The sequence below is a fragment of the Mastomys coucha genome, unplaced genomic scaffold (assembly GCF_008632895.1).
Source record: "Mastomys coucha isolate ucsf_1 unplaced genomic scaffold, UCSF_Mcou_1 pScaffold16, whole genome shotgun sequence".
Lineage (NCBI taxonomy): Eukaryota > Metazoa > Chordata > Mammalia > Rodentia > Muridae > Mastomys > Mastomys coucha.
Genome location: NW_022196898.1, coordinates 48,844,478 through 48,868,012, shown reverse-complemented (window position 1 = coordinate 48,868,012; position 23,535 = coordinate 48,844,478). Strand labels below are relative to the sequence as shown.

At 44.8% G+C, this 23,535-nt stretch overlaps 1 protein-coding gene and 1 pseudogene across 1 annotated transcript in view; one reads left to right on the top strand and one right to left on the bottom strand.

The window, feature by feature from the left end:
- The first annotated feature begins 215 nt into the window (after positions 1-215).
- Positions 216-23,535, top strand: part of Ttf2 (transcription termination factor 2) — a 30,462-nt gene continuing 7,142 nt past the window's right edge. The window contains exons 1-18 of the mRNA XM_031374979.1: positions 216-281; positions 366-468; positions 2,517-2,603; positions 5,491-5,557; positions 6,111-7,049; positions 7,786-7,900; positions 8,174-8,356; positions 10,101-10,228; positions 11,449-11,530; positions 13,211-13,330; positions 15,317-15,467; positions 17,047-17,152; positions 18,707-18,888; positions 19,568-19,721; positions 19,988-20,079; positions 20,939-21,015; positions 21,512-21,645; positions 22,280-22,450. Coding sequence (XP_031230839.1) covers positions 254-281; positions 366-468; positions 2,517-2,603; positions 5,491-5,557; positions 6,111-7,049; positions 7,786-7,900; positions 8,174-8,356; positions 10,101-10,228; positions 11,449-11,530; positions 13,211-13,330; positions 15,317-15,467; positions 17,047-17,152; positions 18,707-18,888; positions 19,568-19,721; positions 19,988-20,079; positions 20,939-21,015; positions 21,512-21,645; positions 22,280-22,450 — 2,919 coding nt within the window. The 5' untranslated portion in view covers positions 216-253. The remainder of the gene's footprint in view (positions 282-365; positions 469-2,516; positions 2,604-5,490; positions 5,558-6,110; positions 7,050-7,785; positions 7,901-8,173; positions 8,357-10,100; positions 10,229-11,448; positions 11,531-13,210; positions 13,331-15,316; positions 15,468-17,046; positions 17,153-18,706; positions 18,889-19,567; positions 19,722-19,987; positions 20,080-20,938; positions 21,016-21,511; positions 21,646-22,279; positions 22,451-23,535) is intronic.
- On the bottom strand, positions 13,503-13,996 carry LOC116094150 (annotated as a pseudogene).

Sequence of the window (23,535 nt, the reverse complement as noted above, 5' to 3'; positions counted from 1 at the left end):
CCAGGATCAGCCTCGGCCTCCCGCCCTCCAGGTCTTGCGTTCTCCCAAACCTGGGAACTTCCCGGCGTCCTCACTGGACTTCGGCCACGCCTCCTCACTCCAAGTTTGATATTAGTGAGCGCCAAGCCTGAGGGAGGCTGTAATTGGTTGAAGGTGAGAGGCTCTCCCACTTGATTGGTGAAGCGTTGTGGTGGGCGGAACGGGGCGGAGTCAGAGACGGAAACCCGGTAGGCCAGGGCTTCCTGGCGGCGTTATGGACCTAGTTAAGTGTCCGGAGCACGGTAAGGCCCTAGTCTCGGGATTTCCCTCCTGGGGACTGTGGGACTGGCTGGGAGTGGCCGTTGCTGATTTTCTTGTTTCCTCAGGGGCTGCCTGCTTCTTAAAGACCGGTGTCCGCGATGGCCCGAATAAGGGAAAGAGCTTCTACGTGTGCCGGACGAACACGTGCGGCTTCGTGCAGGCCACCGAGTGAGTCTCCAGCCCGGCCGGGTTCCACGGAGTGACCCAGCCTGCCACTTCAGCTGCCTTGGGACGCGGATTCACTCGGATCCTTCTAGAGTCCGCTTCAAGTTTCTAGGCACCTGTCTGGCCTTACTTAGCCACTCCCCTTTGCAGCAGCCTCCTTTCTGCTCCCTCTAAAAAGTGTAAACAGTGGACATGGGACTTAATTTGCTAGTCTTGTACTAATTTTAGGTCGCCATTTAAACTGTACGTTTGAGGTTAAAACATAATAATTAGACACAGGCTTTTCTCCTTCATCTAGTAGCATGACGTTAATAATCCGGAGAGATCCAGGGTCTTTATGGCAGTGTTTCTCAATCTGTGGGTCACGACCTCCAGGATCTAAGGACCCTTTCACTGGGTTCACATTTCAGATATCCTGCAAATCAGATATTTACGATTCAAAAAAAAAATGACAGTGATAAAGTAGCAACGGAAATGATTTATGGTTGGGATCACCGCAACATAAAGAACTCTTTTAAAGCATTACAGTATTAGGAAGGTTGAGAACCGCTGCTGTAGGGAGTGCTGAAATAAACATCAGAGGTTGATGTGGAACTCGGGTTCTGCAGATGTGAAGGCTGACACCTAGAAACGTCAAGCATCCTGTCTAAAGTGAGGAAAGTCAATACTGCTCTTGGATGTGACACTCTCACCATACTGGGTGTTGACATTCTCTAAGTGAGATTAAACTGTGGTGTCATTTAACATTTCTTCCTGCTTTCTATTCAGCTGGACTTTGTAGAGCACAGTTATTTTTTTTTCAGTATCATAACCATACAATGGATATTAGTACTGGAATAAGTTGTATGATTTGTGTCTCTGTTTTGCATCGGAGTTTACTATGTAGTTCTAGTTTCTAAATATACTGAGATTTGGTGCCCTGCTCAAATGTTGTAAGACACATGTGTGCTCATGTTTATAGGAATTGTGGACCAATGTTGGTCTTAGGTTTAATTCAACATTAAGAGAAATATTTGTGGGGACTGGAGAGATGGGTCAACCTTTAAGAGCACTGGCTGCTCTTCCAGAGGCCCTAGCTTTGATTTCCAGTACCCACTTAGGGGCTGTCAAGTGTCTGTAACTTCAGTTCCAAGGGATCCGGCGCCCTCTTCTGGCCTCTAAATACCTAGCGTGTATTTGGTGTATAGACAACACATGCAGACAAAAATATCCCTAAACATAAAATAGAAGTAAATAAGTCTTGAAAAGGAGAGTGAACATTCTTAAACAGCGTGCCCCTTACGTGGCTACACCGCAGTACACACTAGTACAGTACTTTTCACCCGATGCTTGCAGTGTGTCTAGTGAGCAGACTGCAGGCCGTAGACAGTGTTACAAGTCACATGAGAGCGCTTTAGACCTTCACTCAAACCTTTTCGCTCTCAGTGCTGGACATATTTTTCTTCTGTAAGTAAGGAGGGACATTTAAGATTCTGTACCAGGTAAGAAGCACGTGAGTAAGTTATTGTTAGAGGTAATCAAGTGAATAAGAGCAAGTGACAGCTAATAGGGTATTAATAGGTAAAGGATAACAGGAGAACCCGAGAAGTCACGGCAGGCCTGCCCTGTAGCAAGCCTTAGACCATAAGTTACCCCTGGGAGTGTTGTAGTGTGGATGTCCTATGACAGTCATGGAGAAAAAAGTAATTATTGTCCTGCTTTGGTTTAGAAAGTGAAAAGAGAGAAAAACTTTGGATCCTTTCCTCAGGAAGCCACACAGATAACCATATGTGGGATTTACAAACCCAGGACACCTTGGTATAACATCTGTGGTGGGGCTGGGTGTGGTGGCACGCACTTGTGATCCTAAGATTCAAGAGGCAGAGGAAGGATTACTGCAAGTTTGAGGCCACACTGGTCTAAGTAGTGAGTCCCAGGCCAGCCAGGGCTACTCAGTGAGACTCTGTCTCCAAATAAGTAAGTAGAAACAAGAATTCAAGCTTGGATTTGACTTCAAACTGCTGGCCTCTTTTCCTTGTCTTCTAAAATTGTCTTGTGTTTTTCTCTTCTAGTATTCCTGTTTCTCACTGTTTATTGCACGAGGATTTTGTGGTTGAGCTTCAGGGTTTGTTTCTACCACAGGGCAAGAAAGAATGGAGGTGAGTGTCCAGAGGAACATCCCCCATAACACACACACACACACACACACACACACACACTCACACTCACACATACACTTCTGCCCCAGTCCTGAGAGAGTTGCAGCTAGATATGTTTTTTTTTTTTTAATTTTTTAAAAATAAAGAATTTTGTTCTTTAAAAGTCATTACTGAAAACATTTTTTATACATACTGAACATTATCTATCTACCTTATTAGCAATTCTAAGCTTGTAGGTCTTGACCCTTTCACAGGGCTCACATATCAGATATTTACACTATGATTCATAAAATAGCACAATTCTGGTTATGAAGTAGCAATGAAGATAAGTTCATGATTGAGGCCATCACAACATGAGGAACTATATTAAAAGTCATGGTGTTGAGAACATTGTTAACCAGTGCCCTAAATACTGAATGAGTCACCCCGAGGAGCCAGCGGTTGATTTCTGGATTACCAGCTCTACTGCTTCCTCTAGCTGTCCAGTTGCTAATAACATGAGCCCACTAACTTGTCAACTTTCTTTTCTGGTAATAAAAAAGAGGGAAAAGGTCTAACATGCTAAGACTCAGTAAAGAGCAGTTTCCCTTGGGAAGGGCAGGGAAGTCCGTATAGATGGGAGAAGTTATTTTTCATGAATGTTAAAGGTAAATAGAAAGTTACCAGTCATTAGATATTCTTTTAAATGAACACATTGCATTGGGGTACCAAGGCATGATGTAGCATGACCACTTCAAGAATTGGCTTGGTTTGACCTAGAAGGCAGGGGTCATACATACATGATAGTTTTTATGTAATAGTCTATGTTTTAGAATTTATATGTTCTAAGTCTCTGTCCCCAGCCCAAGGATATCTAAATGCTTGGCATCCTTATTTAAAAAAAAAAAAAAAATCAATTGACTGTAAGTTTGTGTCAGTGACTGAGGTGGTTAGTTTTTGTCATTGGTTCATTTACATATTCTTGAGTGGTTGATTATGTGAAATAGTATGTCTTCTAGCTTCTTCAAGATTGTGCTGGAATTGTGGGATCTTTGTGTTTACATATCAAATATAGATTCAACCTCTTAAATTTCTACAGAAAATTCTGTTGAGGTTGCATAATTTACAGAGATGAATTTTGAGAGAACAGACATCAATGTTGACTTTTCCAGGCTGTGAGCCTGGTGTAGAGTATGACTTTAAATTTTCCTCTCGGTGTTTTTAAATAATTTTCATTACAAAACTCTTATACTCCTTCTCAAAAAATGTATTTCTCTGGTTATGTTTTTACTGCTGTTGTAAATGGAATGTTTGTTGTTCTGTATGTATGAGGGGGTATGTGTATATGTATATTTGTACATTTGGATGTGTGTGGGTGCCGTGCACATGTGTGTGAGGCCAGAGGTTGGTGTTGAGTGAGTCTCTTAATCACCCTCCACTTTACCTCCTGAGGGAGGGTCCTCACTGACCTTGGAACCCACCTGTTTGCAAGCCTCCATAGACAGCTTGTCTTAGGGACACTTTGTCCCTGCCTCCTGAGTGCTGGGATTACTGGCTGGCTGCCAAACCCACCTGTATTTTATGTGGGTACTTTGGTTTTCACACTTGCAAGGAAGCACTTTATTCACTAAGACATCTCCCAAGCCTACAAATGTAATTAAAAATAGATAGATGGGGGGGAGAAAGAGAGATATTGATTGAGAGAGAGATTGCTTTTCTGTTAGTAGAGTTGGGCTGGCAAATCTTTATTAGGTTCAGTAGTGTTCTCCTGACACTTAAGATCACTTGTCTCTTGATACGGAAACACCAGCCTCTATAGGTGGTAGACAGCAACCAATGGCTTTCTAATTTGCATTAAAAGAACTCTGGAGGTTCAAAAGTGAAGACTGTGGAGGAAAAGTGATAATAGCTTCCAAAGAACTGAGCCATGCCTGGTTGTGGTGGTCGTGGTCGCGGTCTCAGTAGCTGCTTTACAGGTAGATGGAAGAATGCTATTCAAGAGGTTAGGAAGGGAATCTGAGTTCCCATGGTGGCTGGGAGTCAAACCAGCTCCAGCCACTAAGCACACCCGATTTCTCTGAGTGAAAGTTTGAATTGAGATGGTGAAGCCGAGTGCAGTGAGGCTGAGAAAAATGGCTTGAAGAGAGCTGGAATGGCAAGCTATTGCCTGGCAGTCCATCCAGTGTGCTCCTCTCTCCGCCTCTCATCTGGGACAGTGATGGCGGTGCTCCAGAAAGGCCCTAGGTTGTAAAAAGTTAACTGTGTGATACAGTTTGGAATTTGCTAGTATTTCTTGTTTGTTTAGCAACTTCCTTTTTTAGACCAGTATTGTGGCCTCTCTTCTGGCACACACAATATCTGGTTATCCTTTTTCTGTTTAGTAGCCATTGCTGATCTCTTTCATTTGTTCTTCTTCATACAGAGTAAAAAAGAGTAAACCAGTACATACATTTTGGTTATTGTATCATTTTGGTTCTTGACTTTCCAGCCTTTAAAAATGTCCTCTGCAGTGATGACTTAGGTAAGCTGCTAGCTGTGTGAGCATGAAGACCTGAATTCAGATCTTCAGTACCCACATCAAAACCAGGGGTGGCCAGCTTGGGCTATGGTGAGACACCTCTCTGTCTCTCTCTCTCTTATGGGTGTGGATTGATGCTCAGTGGTTGCTTGGTGCTGTTGCATAAAATGGATTCTGTCCCTATTAACCATACTATCGGGGCAGCTCACAACAAAATTACAGGCCTGAATCTAGTTCCAGGGAATCAGTGCCATCTTCTGGCCTCTGTAGGCACTACATAAATACATGCAGACAAAATGATCATGCATATACAAAATCAATAAAAAACCCTTAAAAATGAAACTCTTAAAGAACATTTGTACCTTAATTACCTGTTTTATACTCCATTAGGTTGTTCTTCCGATGTGCTGGGACTAAGGCGGAGGGGAAGCACTGGTGTGGAAACGTCCCGTGGCAGGTAGGAGTCACCCATGTGTCTTCCATACACAGAAAGCCCGCCAGTCTGTATGAACTGCGGCTGTCCGTCACACTGCCTCTGAGAGCCCTGAAGGGTTTTGTGGCTGCTCATTCAAAGAGCCACTGCTGTGATCAAATTTTGATCTCTTATCCTCTGTTTTACACAAATGTTTTCCAATGTCATAAAAGCAGCCAGTATCCTCCTACTTAGGGAAGAAAGACTAATATCCCCATCTTTTTATAGCTCAGTCTTGACTTGATTTTGATATAAGGTAAATGTAACGCCTAGGTTCCTAGACTGGGAGAGGAGGAGAGGCCGTGCTCTTGTGCAGTACATGGGGAGTAGACGTGGGAACTGGTAACACCGGTAAAGAATAGAGAAATACACACTGTGGCTGTGAGTCCTTGTGAATTTGGCATCTTTCCATTTTAGATGCAGAAGCAGTACTAGGCGTGGACTGCACTTACTGTGCTTCCCTTTCCTCCAGAAGGACATTTTAGATACAAAAGCAGCCCTATTTTATGTCACAGTGTTTATTTTCATTGTCTTATAGGGTCCTAGCCCCAAGGAACTCCCTGTGACCGGTAAGCCTCAGCAGGCGTCTGAGTTACTGCGGCACTCTCCCAGCCAGCCCAGAAACCCATTCAGGGTGCTTAACGAGAATCACAAAACAGTTGAATGCAAACAGTTTGTCGAAGGAGAAGGTCAGAGAAAGACAGCCGATAAGAACCTGAGAGTAAACAGAGAGCAGCTCTTGGATCAAAGGAAAGAACAGAAGCCCAAATCTAACTGCAGGATGGAAAAGGACCCCTCATCTGACTTGGTAACAACTAGACAGTCTGGAGGTGACAGGGAAGAACAAGAGGAAAAAACGAAGTTCCGGCCCCAAACTAAGAAAACTGAAGGAATGGCTTCCAAACAAGGCCATGCAGAGGTGCCTCAGGGAACACCCAAGGGTCCTCAGATGTCAGAGAGTGAGAGTCCAGGGGTCTCAGAACCTCTGAGAGAAAAGGAAACCCAGCGTTTGGTGCCAAGTATTCCTGGTCAGAACGCAGAGAGCAAGGTCCAGAAAGACGGACACCTCAGCAGGGAGCAGCTCTGGAGCGGGGAGGCCCGAGGCAAAACAGGAGCAGATGCCCCCAGTGCACAGGCCACCCCGAAGGGGCTATCTCAGGGGCCTCTCCAGGGACCTTCCAACACTTGGAGGCCTGCTTCCAAAGCACAAGCAGCACCAGGGCTTTGCTCCGGAGTGGGACACCATGCCACCTCCAGCAGCGATGACAGCGATGACAGCGATGGTGGTTCCAGTAGGCCAGGGTCCCCACTTCTCTTTGACTCAACTGTGGACTCACAGAAGAAGGGGAGCCTTCAGCATTCGGGCCAGAGTGTGCAGAGACAGACACCTGCTGCTTCAGGTGTTTCCAAGAAGGGAGAACCATCTGATCCAGCAGCCCGGCGTGCAAACCTTACAGCACAGCTGAAACAAAAGAAGGTGAGTCCGCAGTGTACGCTGCCTTTGCCGAAGACCCCAGTTCAGTTCCAACACCCGTGTCAGCTGGCTCCAAACCACCTGTAACCTTGGCCCCAGAGGATCCGACACCCTCTCTCTGCCTCCTTGGGCACCTGCACTTACATCTACATACTTACACGCAGTTTATATGCATGCAAATACATATAATGAAAACAAACAAAAAGCAGGCCAGTCTTGACTTGTGCTTTGTCTCTAAGGCAGTGATTTTCAACCTGTGAGTTGGAACCGCCTTGAGGGTCAAATGTCCCTTTCACAGGAGTCACCTAAGACTGTGAGAAAACAGATATTTATATGATGATTCATAACAGTAAAACTATAGTTATGAAGTAGCAATGAAATAATTTTATGGTTGGGGTCACCACATTATGAGGAACTGTAGGAAAGGCTCGCAGCAGTAGGAAGGCTGCGAGGCACTGCTTAGGATCAGGGATCCTGTGGGGCGCTGGGAGCTGCTTGCAGAGTGGAGTGGACTCCTGAGAGGGCTCACTAGGTGGCTGCCTGATACCTGCCTTTCCTGTGTTTAGACCTAAGCTTAGTGTGCTAGCTTGGCCTTTATTTTGCTTCGTAATCCTTGTTTTTATATTCATAATTAGAAGATCATTTTAGAGTTTTGTCATGCTAAGTCAAATTGAAAAGTCTGAAGTTGTCCTTTAATAACTTGAGAGACCAGTTCTATTTGATGGGACGTGTTTTTTAGGGCACCCTGGCTGCAGTGAACATCCAGGCTCTCCCTGACAAGGGTGAGAAGTTGCTTAAGCAAATCCAGGCTTTGGAGGATGCACTCAATGCTCTGGCTCTCTCCCCAGAACAAGGTAAGATGGGGTTTGCCCTAGAACTCAGTGTTTGTGAACATGCCAGACACATTCTGAAAAAGGTTGTGCTCATTTTTTTCTCCCTTATAGTTGGCTTCCAGGCTTTCTCCTAATATATATCTGCTGCTGTTTGGAACAGCATTCCTGCATGCTCTGGCCTGAGCACAGCTCAAGCTCAGGCTTCTCTAGGAGACCTCCCCCTGGCTGCATTGGCTTGCAGTGTCTTCACTTGTTTCTTTCACTTTAGTCTGCTCTCCCTTGTGTGTTGAACAGGAACTGGGGAGAACTGCAGCTCTCAGGAACCAGAGCAGAGAAACATCACCCCAACTGCTGCTGCCCCTCCACACTTGGTACCTCCCCAGCCCCTTCCCAGGCCCCTCATCCAGCCTGCAACCTCCCTAGGACTAAAGGCAGACCGCCAGGAAACTCCTGAAGGAGCCAGCCAGTGCTCAGCAGGTAAGGTTCATCAGCCTGGCTGTGACAAGCCGGTAAGTTATGTGCTACTCAGCAGACATCTTTGCACCCACTTGAAGGGAAAGCCATCCATCCTTGCATTGAAAGTTGCACGTGTGTTAGGTATCTGATTCTCTGTAGAGCTTTGAACGTTGTTGTAAGACTCTGAGGCTAGGGGCTGGTTACTGCCTTATGTCACCATGTGCCCACCCACCAACCCAGAGGTCAGCACATTATGAAAACCAACTTAGTATGAGGCAGGTAGACTAGCAGGTAAAGTTATTTTCCTACATGAAAGATGGGGGGTAGGGGGGTGGGGGTGGGGGGGCATGGGGAGGGGATATGGGTCAAGCATGCATGGAGGCAGAGAAGAATGATCTAAGTGGTGGCCAATGCCTTCAGACACATAGCAAGCAGTAATTCCCTAGTTATCTATGTTTCTGTTGCTAACTTCCAGGTAACTTTGTAGAGCCTTATTTTTTATTTTTTAGGTCTTCTTGTTTTTTGTTTTGAAACAGGGTCCCACCTATTTCAAAAGGATGGCCTGGAACTTGATTTATAGACCAGATTGGCCTCCCAAGTGTTAGGAATAAAGGAGTACACCACCACCCCCAGCTCCCAGCTAGAGCCTTAGGTGTGCTGTCTGATGACTTGGTTTGCAGTCAGAAGATTGGAGTTGAAGTGGGCTGGCAGAAATTAGGAAAGCAGGGTCACTTTTCTCTCAGTGATAACTGCTAGAGGTGTAAAAAAATGAAAGGCAGCCTTGACAGGGAGTGTCTAATAGATAGGGTGGATGGTATTTGAATTTAGGCCACTCTAAAAGGTCATTGAAAAAACATTTGGTCACATAGGTAGCCATCTTGGCTGCTCAGGAAGCCTTTTGGGACCAAAGCTTATGTTACAACATTATTCCATTACTTAATAGTGATGAAGTCACCTAGGGAAACATTAAATTATGGCAGATTATTGATGTAAGAGAACATGTGACAAGTCTTGGAAAGAATTCTCTTCAGACAGTTTTAAGGCATTTTAGAACTTAACATTTTCCGTTGTCTAGAAACCTTGTCCTAGAAATGCTTCTCTCCCTATAACTGGGAACAGCTTGGTGTCTTGCCTGTGAGGGACGAGAGGGCCAGCAGTACAGTGTGATACAGTCCACTGTGACCTGTATCTTAGGGATCTGCTTTGTCCTCACAGACGACTTCATGCGTGGCTTTTACTCTCACTGGCTCTTCTTTGGATTCAGAGGCCTTTGCTTCCAGAATTACTGCCCAGGATGACCTTTGTGTCACTGCTTTTCAGAACTGAAAATTAAATGATCAAAACCCCCAAGGGCCTGGCCGGCAGTGGAGCTCAGTGGTAGTGCTTAGCCATAATGTTCAAGGCCTCACATTTGGTCTTCAGCTCTAGAAAGATATTATAGGTTGTTTTGTTCTAAATTACAGTTGTTTGTGTGGTCAGGGAAACAGAATGGGAGAAGAAAAGCTTGTGAGAGCAGTAGAGCCTTGAGGTAGGAAGTTTTACTCAGTTCATTTGGCAAATAATTGCCTTTTTGAGGCTCTATCCAGAATACAGCACTTGTCTTGCTGTTTTTGTTCGAGAGACAGGGCCTCCTGTATTCTAATTTGTATGGCATTGGGGATCAAACCCAGTTGTGTGAGTCAAGTACTATAGCAACTGCACTGCAGCCCCAGCCCTCGGGACATAGCACTTGTGACATCTTTGGGGAACACTTGTCTGTCCTCAGGCAGTATGAACCAACATCGTTTTTATAATGTGTGGAAAATCACGAGTGAAGCCATTGATGAGCTGCATCGGTCACTGGAGTCTTGTCCCGGGGAAACAGCAGTGGCAGAAGACCCAGCCGGCTTGAAGGTGAGCCTGGAGACTACAAGGCAGAGTATCCAGCATCCCGGAGAGCACTGAAACCTGCAGAGAGATGCCTCAGTGGCTTCTGTAGTGGTTCCTTCTTTTTTGTTGAACAGTAAAAATAGTAACGAATCTTTCTTTTTTAAGTCATAGGCTCTGCAGTTCTATGACAGCAAAGGATCTGTGTGTTCAGTTGGTAGATGCGATAGGATGCAAACCAGTTGTTATTTGTAGTGAACTACTGGGGGTGGCTCATAAGTAAGTAAAACAAATGTGATCATAAGACAAAGATAAAAAGCACGGTGCTACCAGGTAGTGGTGGCACACGCCTTTAATCCTAGCACTCAAGAGCTAGAGACAGGTGAATCTCTATGAGTCTCAGGACAGCCAGGGCTACACAGAGCAACCCTGTCTCAAAATCAAACAAAAAACCAAACAAACAAAAAACTGAGAGCACCTTGCAGTGTGTCATAGACCAAATATATAAAGTACATAGGGAACTCAAGATAATGGTCAGTCAGTAGTTTTATACCTTAAAAAAAATGCAGATGTTTAGAGGGCAGAGAGGATTAAAAACAGCACAGGACAATGAGAAAGTAGTGAGGAGTCGGGTTGGTGTTAGTGAGCGGTGGGTGGGCCCATCACTCCCTCACTGGGAGGAGCAGGCAATGCTTCGAGAGTAGGGGGAGTCCCTTGCAGTGGAGCCTGGCTTTGACAAATGAACTCAGATTTGAATGGGTCAAGATGCCCTGTGTAGTAGTGATAACTCTATAAAGGTTTATGGATGTTGTGAACGTTCGTTCTCTCCCAGAGCACAACGTAAACTGGAACACAAAGGAACTGGGAGGAAATCGGTGGTTCAAGAGCCGTTGCAGCTTGTGACTGTCAATGTAGACTGGGCTGTGGAGTAGAAAGGAGAGTCAAATAGAGGATCATGAAAAGGACCAGGACGGCTAGTAAAAGTCAAGTGACCATCCGAAGCTTGGTTGGAGGCAGCAAAATGTGAAGACAGAAGTGGACTTTTAGTGGAGACGGGACAGAAGCGTCCTAATACAGGTGCTGAGTGTTAGCTGTAGGGAAGTCTTCACCATAGTGGACAAGGAAACCAGCAGCTCATGGCCACAGCTAGAACATAAAGGGCTCACCTGTACAAAGAGTGGAATGAAGCCAGGGTCCAGCATAGCCTCTCATCAGGATCCATTCTGACATTTGACTTACTTTGTCAGGTCCCCTTGCTACTGCACCAGAAGCAGGCACTAGCCTGGTTACTGTGGCGGGAAAGTCAGAAGCCACAAGGAGGGATCCTGGGTAAGTCTGGTATTACAATAAGAGCTGACCGTTATGGGATGCTTAGCCACTATTTAACTGTGCTGTAGTGTTTGACTTGATGTTGTCACAATGCTACAAGGAAGATATGTCCATTTTTCAGATGGGAAACTAAAGTGTAGAAATGTTACGAGCTTGGTTAAAAACACATAGTGTACCAAAGGAGGTGTTGGCAACCGACATTAGTAGCTGCCTCTGACTAAGGAAAGAGTTGTTCCGTGCTGGTCCCCATGGTCTCTAGAAGCTATAGAATATGAGCCTGGGGACCAGCCTTCCAGCAGCACAGGCCATAGCCACAATTACAAACTGATGATGACTTTGCTCTGAGTGTACAAGGGAACTAAGGCTTCTGTCTGCCCAGAGTTCAGAGATTTGTGATAGGACCCACAATATTTAGTCCATCCCACAGCCATGACATACACAGATCAAAATCAGCAGAAGGCTCACAGGACAAAATCCAGGGAGCAGTCTTCTGGAGTTTTCTCCTAATGAAGTCTCATGGGTCTCACCATCCTAGTAGTAAGTTGGAGGATGTTTCCAGCCAGAGAAGCATTTTGGAAACCTTGTGCCCAGGGAGTTTTCTAGGAGCATGTAACATAGGCAGTTTCATATTGGTAGACAGCGAGGTTCCATCCTCCAGAAGGAAAGGCTGTGTCGGCACAGAACCACGCCAGAAGGAAGGGCTGTGTCGGCACAGAACCACGTCAGAAGGAAGGGCTGTGTCGGCACAGAACCACGTCAGAAGGAAGGGCTGTGTTGGCACAGAACCACGTCAGAAGAAAGGGCTGTGTCATCACAGAACCACTTCATTTATACACACAGTGTGGGCAGTTTTGAAATGTGAGAGCTCTCCTTACATGTTACTTCCATCGGTAGCCATAGCCTAATGTTGGGAGCAGGGCTCTCAGACGTTGGTACACAGGCTGCCCATGTTGATTTGCACACTGTGGCAGAGGCAGAATGTGAACCACTCTACTGCTGGATCACAATGATTATGTTGAATGACCACAGAAGCCTGGTGAGCTAATCCCATATGGTATGAGTGTCCCATATGGATGAAGAGTAAGTCAGGTAATCTCAGTGGCTGGCACAGGGACTGTGTGTAACGCAAGTGTCTGTCATAGCTAGTGACGTGGCTCAGTAAGCAAACACTTGTAAAAGCCTGGTGACCCAAGTTTGATCTTTGGAATTCATGTAAAAAGCAGGAGAGAACTGACTCCGCACATGTACCTTGGCATGTGGTGCTTTTGTGCATGTGCACACACATATGCATGGACACACACAAATAGATATAATGAAGTGTTCAGTTACAGCCTTTGATAATAAAGGAAGTGCATGACAGACTGCTGGACCTTTGGCAGAGTAGAGTAGGTGATGTTAGCTAGACATTTTTGCTTTTGGGAATTATAGAAAAACCAGACATCATCATGAAACTGAAAGTCAATCAATCCACTGTTAGATAAATCCACTGTAGAAGGGAAATTGAGGTAAGAGTAAGATCTAGCTATTGTATGGTATCTGACCTCGATCTCCATACAAAAGCAGGAGGTCATCTTTTTACACAGACAACCCTCATGGGGATAGGGGGATAGGGAGTAGGCCAGCTTCTGCCAGAGGAGTCTCCTCTTGAAGTCATGTTGATCCTTTGTTTCTTATTTCTAGCGGATGATATGGGCTTAGGAAAAACTCTGACAATGATTGCACTCATCCTAACCAAGAAGAATCAGCAGAAAAGCAAGGAAAAGGACAGAAGCGTGCCTGTGACGTGGCTTTCCAAGAATGGTAGATATAAGCCCTTCTACCATTCCTAACCTTATCTGAGCCAGCAGAGGGAGGTTTTCAAGCTAACAGAGGATGGCTTTGGTCACATCTAATTAATCTGTTATAAAACCAGTATTGGTTACTTTCCTGTGTTATTTCTGACTCTGGAGTTTTATTCAGTGGGTCTCTGGGCTTAGAAATTGTTGGGCCTCTTGGTGGTGCAGCAAGGCTTGTGCTGTCATGGAAGCACTCAGTGGGGCGATGAGAACTTGATCTTGTAGCCATGAAACTGCTTGATGCCCAGCTGGCTGCAGTCTCTTTTACCTTCATGATCTGGAAGGAGTGCTCATGGGCACTGAACATGGTTTCACACCATGGTGGGACCTGGCCAGTGATGGTTAGGTCCCAGTGCTCCCAGTGCATGTTGTGTGTGCCAGGGTGGGAGTCCTAGCACAGCCAGATGCCAGAGTTCTTCACACGCAGTGCCACTTCTCAAACACTGCCTGCAGTACACTGCCTCCCTGAAAGACTTTCCTCTTCATCTTCTTCACCCATGATACAAAGTACTAGAAATGGGACATGGTTGGGTGCAAAGATGCACATGCAAGACAGTGGTGCTGTATGGCACTTCGGGGTGGGCAAGCAGCGCCCTATCTTGTACTCCCGAAGTGTGCCTGCCACCTTCATGGCAGTCTGCCCTCATTTGCCGCCATTCCTCCTGTGTTATTTCTGATGCTGAGTGTGCAATTATAAGTGACTTGTCCCTTTTATTTGAATTTAGCTTGATCTGGGATTCACAAAAGTTTTCTGGAGGTAGGTGAGGTCATAGGACAGTTCAAACATAGTAATTAGAGTTCTCTTTTGGTGCGGGGGTAAGCTCCCGGGTATATCCAAGTTAAGGATCTTTTTAAAGGTGCATATTCTATTTGTTTCTTAACTTTTTAAAAAATATAGCCTTATGCATATTTTATGTTGATATATGTTATCAATAAATATCATATAAATTACTGTGAGCATGAGCACAAGTCCTGCTTTGCTTATGTGGCTAGAAGCACGCAGCTCTCTCTCAGGGCTCGTGGCAAACACTGTTGCAGCTAGGCCCCTCACCCTGTATGGAGTAACACACACACACACACACACACACACACACACACACACACGCACACACACACACACACACACGATGAGAAACAATGGTACTAAATACTGTGTGCCAGTAGATGGTTACAAATCACATTTGCAGGGTTGGAGAGATGGCTCAGAGGTTAAGAGTATGGGCTGCTCATCCAGAGGTTCTCAGTTAATTCCCAACAACTACATGATAGCTCACAACTATCCGTAATGAGATCTGGTGCCCTCTTCTGGTATGCAGGCATACATGCAACAGAACATTGTATATATAATAAAAAAAAATCTTTAAAAAAAAATCACATTTGCTTCTTGGAAGAGACTTTTTTTACTCATTTAATGCATGGTAATTTGTATTTATATTTTAATGTAGAAATATATTAAGTTACGTTTTTATATAGAAAAAGATAAAACCGTAATTCCCTGTAGTGAATCATCTCAGGAGTCCTTAGGAAAGGACCTGCTTCCACCCCTAGCCGCCCTTTCAACTGGGTCTCACACTGCCCACTCTCCTTCCTGTCCTTAAACGCACTCTAAAATAAATAACTGTTTGGTTTAAAAGACCGTCTCTTCCATTTCCTATTCTGTTTGCTTTGTGTAGAAATAAACCAATAGTTAAAAGTACTGACAGAAGCCGGGCAGTGGTGGCGCACACCTTTAATCCCAGCACTTGGGAGGCAGAGGCAGGCGAATTTCTGAGTTTGAGGCCAGCCTGGTTTACAGAGTGAGTTCCAGGACAGCCAGGGCTACACAGAGAAACCCTTTCTCGAAAAACCAAAAGAAAAAGAAAAAAAAAAGGACTGATTACAGTCATCAAGAGAAGTCATCATGTTCAAGGCTATTCAGTGACTGTAATTAGGTATTGATTTCTTCCTCTAGACTCCTCTGTCTTTACTTCCAATGGAACACTAATCGTCTGCCCTGCTTCCCTGATCCATCACTGGAAGAACGAGGTAGAGAAACGTGTGAACAGCAACAAACTCAGAATCTATCTCTACCATGGGCCAAACCGGAGTCGGCACGCAAAAATGTAAGTCGGCAGTGCCTGGACGGGTCTGCAGCCCACATAGGGAGCCCTTTTGCCTTTCTGCTTGCTCGGTTATTTGGGATTAATCATATCTGTGGAGACTGAGGACAATTTTCAATCTAATTATCTGGCAGCTTGCACTCAAACACATCTCGGGGTTTAGCGGTTTCACTTTGCTGGTCACTTTCCCCAGCCAAAGCTGAAATAGGAGGAGCTTGCAATCCCTGAGTGCTGCGAGGTAGCAGCCACATTCCCTGGGAAACCCTGGGAAATGAGAAAATCTCAGGGTGTCTCTTGGGCACTGAAGGCCTGAGTCTAGAACTCATCTTCCGTTTCCCTGAGTGTGAAAGGAAGCACTTAGTCTTACAAGCCATCTTGGTAGCACTCTGTCAGTTACCTGCTGCGGGCTGTGTGGATGTGAGCATGTTTATGACTGAATTTTCATACATCGACTATTCAATGAGGTTAAACATAAGAGTTTTAGATGCAGAGTTGTTAGACTTAACTAAACATTCTTGAAAGGAGATGCTTGGGAGGGGGAGAAAAGTTCACCCCAGATGGCAATCTTTAGTTTTTGGATTTTGGGGATGTTTTTTGTTTGTTTGTTTGCTTTTTTGTTTTTTTCTAGTGCTAGGACTCAAATACCTTGAGCATTCTGGGTAAGCTCCCTAACACTGAGCTACAGCTAGACCTGCCTGTTAACTTAAAGGAACTTGCAGAGGCTCCGGGTTCAATTCTCAGCACCCACATGGCAGCTCACAACTGACTAGGACTCCAGTTCCAGAGGGTCTGACATCCTCACAGACATAATCTGTGAATAAATCCTACAGATAAAACACTAATGCATGTAAAACAGATGAATAAATAAGTCATTTTTAAAAAATCCATGCCTTTGATAAGAACCTTTAGCGTAAATAATAGATTAGAAATAATAGCGTAGAAAAGATGAACTGAAAGCTTACTACATTTTTCTGCCCAAAACTAAGTTAATGGGTTTCTACAACTCTATTATAAAGTGGTAACAAGAATGTACCATTGGCATGGGGTTGACAGTGCTTTGAAGATTTCTTTTTTCTTGGAGACCTGAGCATCATCCACTTCAAATCATTAAATATCAGTTTCTAGCCCTGTCCTACTTTCTGTTCTGATCAGGTCATAGCAAACTTCATATGACTACAGCTAGACATTTTCTTTTTTGACTCACTGCATGGTCGCTGTAGTGAACAGTCTGTCTAGGAAGGATGATCTCATTGGTAAGAGATAGAAAGTCTAATAGAAAAATCCACCTCACATTTCACACATACACACACACACACACACACACACACACACACACACCATGCGTGCATACAGAGAGACAGAGCTCATGTGTGTACCAAGCACGTAATTAGTTGATGTTAATTCTGCTATCTTTTTTCCCTCCCTAGGTTTGTTTTGTTTTTGCAGAACTGGGAATTAAACTGAGAGCCTTGAGCATCCTGGCAAACACCCTACCCCTGAGCCATCCTTTCTCCCCAGCTCCCTAGGCCTTTTTATAACACTGGGAGGAATTGTTTACTGTTTGCCTTTTGTATCCATGCAGACTCTCTACGTATGACATCGTGATTACTACTTATAGCCTTCTGGCCAAGGAGATTCCTACAACAAAGCAAGAGGGAGAGGTCCCAGGAGCAAGCCTCAGTGTGGAGGTGAGCCTTAGGGCTACCAGGGAGGTAGAGGGAGCCACACACAGTCTGTGGGACAGGGAGCAAGGCACCTTCCTGCAAGGAGAAGTACGTTCCAGGTAGCCCACCTGTGGGAGGGAGTCCTTCCCTCTGCTCTTTTCTGCTCTGGATAAGCACCGCAGGGGTAAATTAGTACTTGGCACAGCTGAGCTATTTTTTACAAGTAAAGAAACATACAGTGTAATTGTGGTAATACTAATCGCACATGACTGCCGAAGAGTCTCTCTTGCTATTCTCATCTTAGACTGTATGGCGAATACGCTCATATCCTGTTCTTTATGTTCAATAGGCTTTAATCTGTTACGGCCTGCCTTTCTCCCACCTCCCAGAAAAGAGCTCTGCAAATAATAGCGCTACAAATGGATCAGAAGCTAAACAATAACCTTCTTCATTTGGAGGCAGATTCAGGAATCTCGTTAGCTGTTTTACAGACTTTCTTGTATAATTTTGAGGGGGCTTTTGTATTCTGGGTGATTATGGAGTATCATTCCAGCTCAGACCGAGCTCAGTGCTTTTCCATGGCTCTGAGATAACAACCCAAATTCCATTATGTAATGTCTCACGTACCTTACGGTGTTTGCCCCTCTCTCCTTTACCCCATCTGCGCCCTCCCCGAGGCACTGCACCTTCTGCATGCTTCACACCTGCCGCCCCCTGGGCTTCTCTGAACCGTGTGCTTAGCTACCTCCCTTTTCTCAGGAGCAATTTCCTAACAAGTTTCAGGAAGCCTTTCCTTTCTGAACTGCTTGCCCCTCAGCTTTGGGATTCAGCCTCACCTGGCACCTGTGCTCACGTGGTTGTAGCTCTCTCTTTATCCAGCTGATGCGGAGGCCCTGCTGTGTGGGGGAGAGCCTCCACTGTCGAGTATGAGTGACCTCTGCATCGACCTCATGCTCGGATGACATTTTTTTCTCTTGCTTGAGCTGGAGCTCCTTGAAGGTCTGAGCTGGCCCTTCTGTTTTTGACTTAGCATCTTACACCTAAAAATTGGCATGTGGGAAGCTTTAATAAACTTAGTAAATGCTTTACTGGCTGAGCGAATTTTTAACATTATACCTAGTGCATTCCTAACTAAACATTATTAATGCTGCTGCTGAATGTGGGTGGAGAGAATAAATGAAAACTCCAATTACAAAGAATTTTATCCTTGGGTTTATTCTGTTCGGAGACAGACTTTTTTTTTTTAAAGATATATTTATTATTATAAATGAGTACACAGAAGAGGGCATCAGATTTCATTATGGGTGGTTGTGAGCCACCATGTGGTTGCTGGGATTTGAACTCACGACCTTCGGAAGAGCAATCAGTGCTCTTACTCGCTGAGCCATCTCACAGACTCTTAAGTGACCATTTATTTGAACTTTTTGAGAAGTTCCATGCTTGGTTTCTAACCATAGTTCAGTGGGAAGAGTCTAAGTAAATTAGAGGGTTGGGGTGGGCCCTCAGGTTCTGTTCCCTCCTCTTGAGGGCACGTGCATGTTCCCACAGTGGTGTTGGATGTTACTTTGTTCCTTCCAGGGCATCTCAGCACCTTTGCTTCAGGTAGTCTGGGCTCGGATCATTTTGGATGAAGCGCATAATGTGAAGAACCCTCGAGTACAGACATCTATTGCTGTGTGTAAGCTCCAAGCCCAGGCCCGGTGGGCTGTCACTGGAACCCCCATTCAGAACAATCTGTTGGATATGTATTCACTGATGAAGTGAGTGACTTCTTTGGGGTCACATCAATGTGGTCCTGTCCCTGTCTGTAACCCTTCATCATTATTTTATGCCTTGGGATGAAGCTCCGGTGTGTCCAGATTATCTTGTGTGGCAGAAGGCTAGCTTTAATGGCAAAGAATGAATATTCATGATAAAGTATCAGTGATCCTTAGGTTGACACCAGTATTTTATATTTTTGCAAACATTTAGAGCAGCTTGAATTAAAGGAAACTCAGGTCACTATTCTTCAGTCCCGTGGCTGCTTTAGGCTGTTGCTTTAAAATACATGGACCAGGGCAGGACTTCAATGTATTTGAGGCCAACAGAAAAGAATGCTGACTTTAAAATGCTAACTTTTTTAAAGTGAGCCCATAAAGTTTTTGGAATTTCTTTGCTAACACTGATGCTTTAGTAATAAATTCTAGCTGTTCATTATATGTCCTCTTGTGGCTGTTTACATTGTTCCTGTAAAATGCACAACTTTACAATGTGATTTTTCTTTATTGATGCATGCTTTTGGCCTGTCAGGCAGACATTGCTATGGCGTTCGTTTTCAGGTGGGATGGGAGGATAGGGCAGCAGTTCTGATTTGTTTTCATCTGGTGTCTTACTTTGAACCCTAATTCCATCCTCTCCCAACCTCCTTTCCTGTTCTGTGTCTTTCCTGGCCCTCCAAAGGTTTCTCCGCTGCTCCCCATTTGATGAGTTCAGTCTTTGGAAGAGTCAGGTTGACAATGGTTCAATGAAAGGAGGAGAACGGTTAAGCATTTTAACCAAGAGCCTTTTGCTGAGGAGAACAAAAGACCAACTGGATTCCACTGGTAAACCTCTGGTAACCAGATTTCTGCCTATCCCCAGGGAGGCCTGGGAGGGAATGTGATCGGACCTCAGGTAGACCAGTCAGTGTCGGGAGCCTCCTTTTCCTTCTGGGGAGACTCCTGAGAGCAGTTCCTGGTGCTGTGCTAGCTCAGTTCTTTCCAGGGAAGAGAGGACCGCTGTGCAGAGACTGGTGCAGTGGGAGGCCAGCGTGCTAGGGTGTGCTCTGGAGTTTTCAGTGGTTTACAAAACTTCACAGCACCTTCCTTTCCCATTCCCCAGGTGCCACTGCCTGCGCGTAGCTGCCAGCTGCACCGGCTAAAGCTTTCCGAGGACGAGCAGGCTGTTTATGATGTCTTTCTTGCAAGGTCAAGGTGTGTACCAGGAAGAAGCACCTCTCGTGCTTGGCTTTTTTTCTTTCTTGGCTTGGGGAAGAATCTAGGCTTATATTTTCTTAAGTTCCACATAGGATATTGGTATGTTACATCTTTATTTTCCAGAAAACCCCCAAACTTTATATAATTTTTTTAAATTTCTTTTTCCCTTCCTCTGTCTTATCTCGATCTCTACCACACACTGAAGGCAGAATTTTGACCCCATTTTTAATGGTCTTTTGACATTGCTATCAGAGGGTATAGAATCTGTCTGCTCCTTTTGGGATTGGATAATATATTAGATAATGACTCTCTTTGACCTTTGACCTAATACCCAGCATCTCAATGGAGTTTAAATAAAAAACAGCTTTGGAATCTTACTGTTTGCTCTTTGCACTTTCTCTAGAACTCTTGTCATTCTTGATTTATTCCTTTCCATGTGGTACTTTTTGTTTCCAAGAAGATTGTGGCTTTTGTCTCTTTTTTTGTTTTTGTTTTTGTTTTTTTGTTTTTTGTTTTTTGAGACAGGGTTTCTCTGTGTAGCCCTAGCTGTCCTGGAACTCACTATGTAGACCAGGCTGGCCTCCAACTCAGAAATCTGCCTGCCTCTGCCTCTCAAGTGCTGGGCTTAAAGGCGTGCGTCACCACTGCCTGGTGGCTTTTGTCTTTTTATACTTTATACTTACTATGCATGTTTTAAGGTTGTTTTGTAAATAACAGTAATTATTATTATTTTGCTTGTGGCTCATGTTTGCTGTGAGCTGGGCATCATTTAGCCAGTATATTCTATACCCTGCCCAGTCCCCATTCCAAGTTTAGCAGCCTGGCATTAGTGACTGTAGTACATGTATTCTGACAGGTCAGCTCTCCAGTCCTATCTAAAGAGACAAGAAGGCAGCCACTCTGGAAGAAGCCCTGATAATCCATTCAGTAGAGGTAAGCCAGGGGATACTCAAGTATGAATAGCTACTGAATGAAAGTGGGATTTTTAGCCATTAAAATAACAAAGAGAGACCACATTTTACCAGCTTGTTAAGCCAGAGAAATACACACTGATCTGAAAACATAAGGACTTCTTTTTGTTTTCTAAGTCTACATTATTTAAAACACAGGCATGGGTACAGAAAAACCCAGTCTTTCATTTGATATCATAAAAGTATGTTTTAGGGCTATCAAGAAGGCTCAGCTGATAAAGGTGCTTGGCGCCAAGCCTGATGACCTGAGTTCAATCCCTGGGCCCCACAGGGTAGAACCAAGGCACACGCACCACCCCAAAGGTTTTGTTTATTTGTTTGTTTAAGTATGTTATAGCTAAATTATTGAGTGCCAGGTCAAAAAAAATTAAATAGCTTGACTCAGTTCCCAGTTCTTCCCCAGATCTCCCTGTTTTAAACCTTGTACTATTTCCTGGACTTGTCTTCTCTCTTGGCAGTGGCTCAGGAGTTTGGGTCCAGTGTACCCCAGCGTAGCACTTCAGCAGACTCCCAGAGACCCAGCACCGTTCATGTCCTGTCCCAGCTTCTCCGGCTTCGCCAGTGCTGCTGCCATCTTTCTCTGCTGAAGTCGGTGAGAGAGGCCCTGTCCCCTCTACAGCCTTCCATAGCCAGGATATGCCGTAGCCGTGACCTAGGCCCCTACATCAGGGAAAAGGCTGGTCTGCAGGGCTCTTTTGTGGGATGGAGAAGAAGCATGCTTTTTTATATTAATGTTTGTTAATGCTCATGATTTCCATGATGAGCTATACTTTTTTATCATTTGTTTTAGACCAGGAGATGACACTTTGCCAAGGAGACCGCTTGTGAGTGCTTTGGCATCTTAGAATGCCATAAAGCTTTTGGAGTTGCTGGTGTTCAGTATCGGGGCATACGAAAACTCAAGTACAAACCGAAAGGCTGCTTTTTCACTAGGCAGGGTGTATCTAGAATTCTAATTTACTGTGTACTGTGTACTCTAATTTACTCTATACTCAACTGTCAGCTGAGTGAACTCTGAAAAGAGAATGATCATGTAATCTGTTGGCAGGTTTTTAACTTGCATCATGTAGTTTATCTGGTGAGAAGTTTCAAGGCCATGCTTTACAAAGGGCCTTTTCTGTAGTGCCAGAGACAAGTCATTTTACTCTTGACTGTTGAAAGTCAGCTGGTAAGATGACCTGCCACCTTCACTGTCCTGTGTTCCCATTTCTTCTCTTTCTTCCAAGGCTCTGGACCCCACAGAACTGGAGAGCGAAGGCCTTGTCCTATCCCTGGAAGAACAGCTCAGTGCTCTGACCTTGTCCAAAGTCGACGTCTCAGAGCCATCACCCACTGTTAGCCTTAATGGCACATGCTTCAAGGTGGAGCTCTTTGATGACACACGAAGGAGCACCAAGGTACTTTTGTCACCTCTGTGCTTGATGACAGATAACATTACCTTTCTCCCTGTGTTAGACATTGTGCACGTGGGAAGAGCTTATGAGAGGAGAGTTAGAAGGTCAGATCTTAGATCCCCCTTTAGTCTTAAAGCCTCACGTAGTCAGGAGAAGCCCAAAGTCTTCATTCTCTTTTCACACCAAGGGGTCCAGCGGCTGAACTCCAGTTGTCAGGCGTTCCGCAATCACAGTTACGTGCTGAGGCACCTTGCTGGCTCTTGGTTACAATTTTAAAACTTGAGCCTGGGTGTTTACCGTAAATAACTGGAAAATCAGAGCCCTGTATGCGAGCAGATTATATACTCTAGCATCGTTAGAGTTAGCTGCTGTGGCCTTGCCTAATACTCAGCTAATGTTCCCATGGCTTCTTAACACAAGGCCATGAGTACACTCAAGCCATAAAGCCAGCAAAGTTCTTTTGCTTTCCTCTGTGAATTTCAGGCTAGAACCTTGCCTTTTCCAGCAGTGGTCTAGAGGCCAGAAGCACAGGAGGGAACCAGACATGCATGGGTTCAGCTCCTCAGAGGATCTGACATCCTGAAAGCAAAGGATGGTTACTAGTCAGTGATTGTAAAGTGTGATCAGAACCATGACACTGGCACGGAGCCCACACTAAGTTGGGGAGGCTTTCAAAAGTAATACCCATAATACCCCAGCAATATGGCTAAATGAGACTGGAACAATGATAGTACTAAAGAGACATGCTAAGGTAGAAGAGAGAGTGTCCTGGGGTCCTAGTCCTAGCAAAGAACTACTGGCAGCCCAAGACTGCTGTTGAGAAATGGAGCAGTCTCTTCCAGTTCAAAGTTGTAAGCTCTAGAATCATATATATACAAGCCATATTAAAGAGGCTAAGTAGCTTATGCTTATATATTTATGTATGTATAACAGTAGTAGAGGCCATCAGTGTAAGAGGAAGTGGAGAGGCTAAAAGGAAGAATGACAATGGGGAAGTGTTAAAAATTAGAAGAAAAGCCAGGCGCATGCCTTTAATCCCAGCACTTGGGAGGCAGAGACAGGTGGATTTCTGAGTTTGAGGCCAGCCT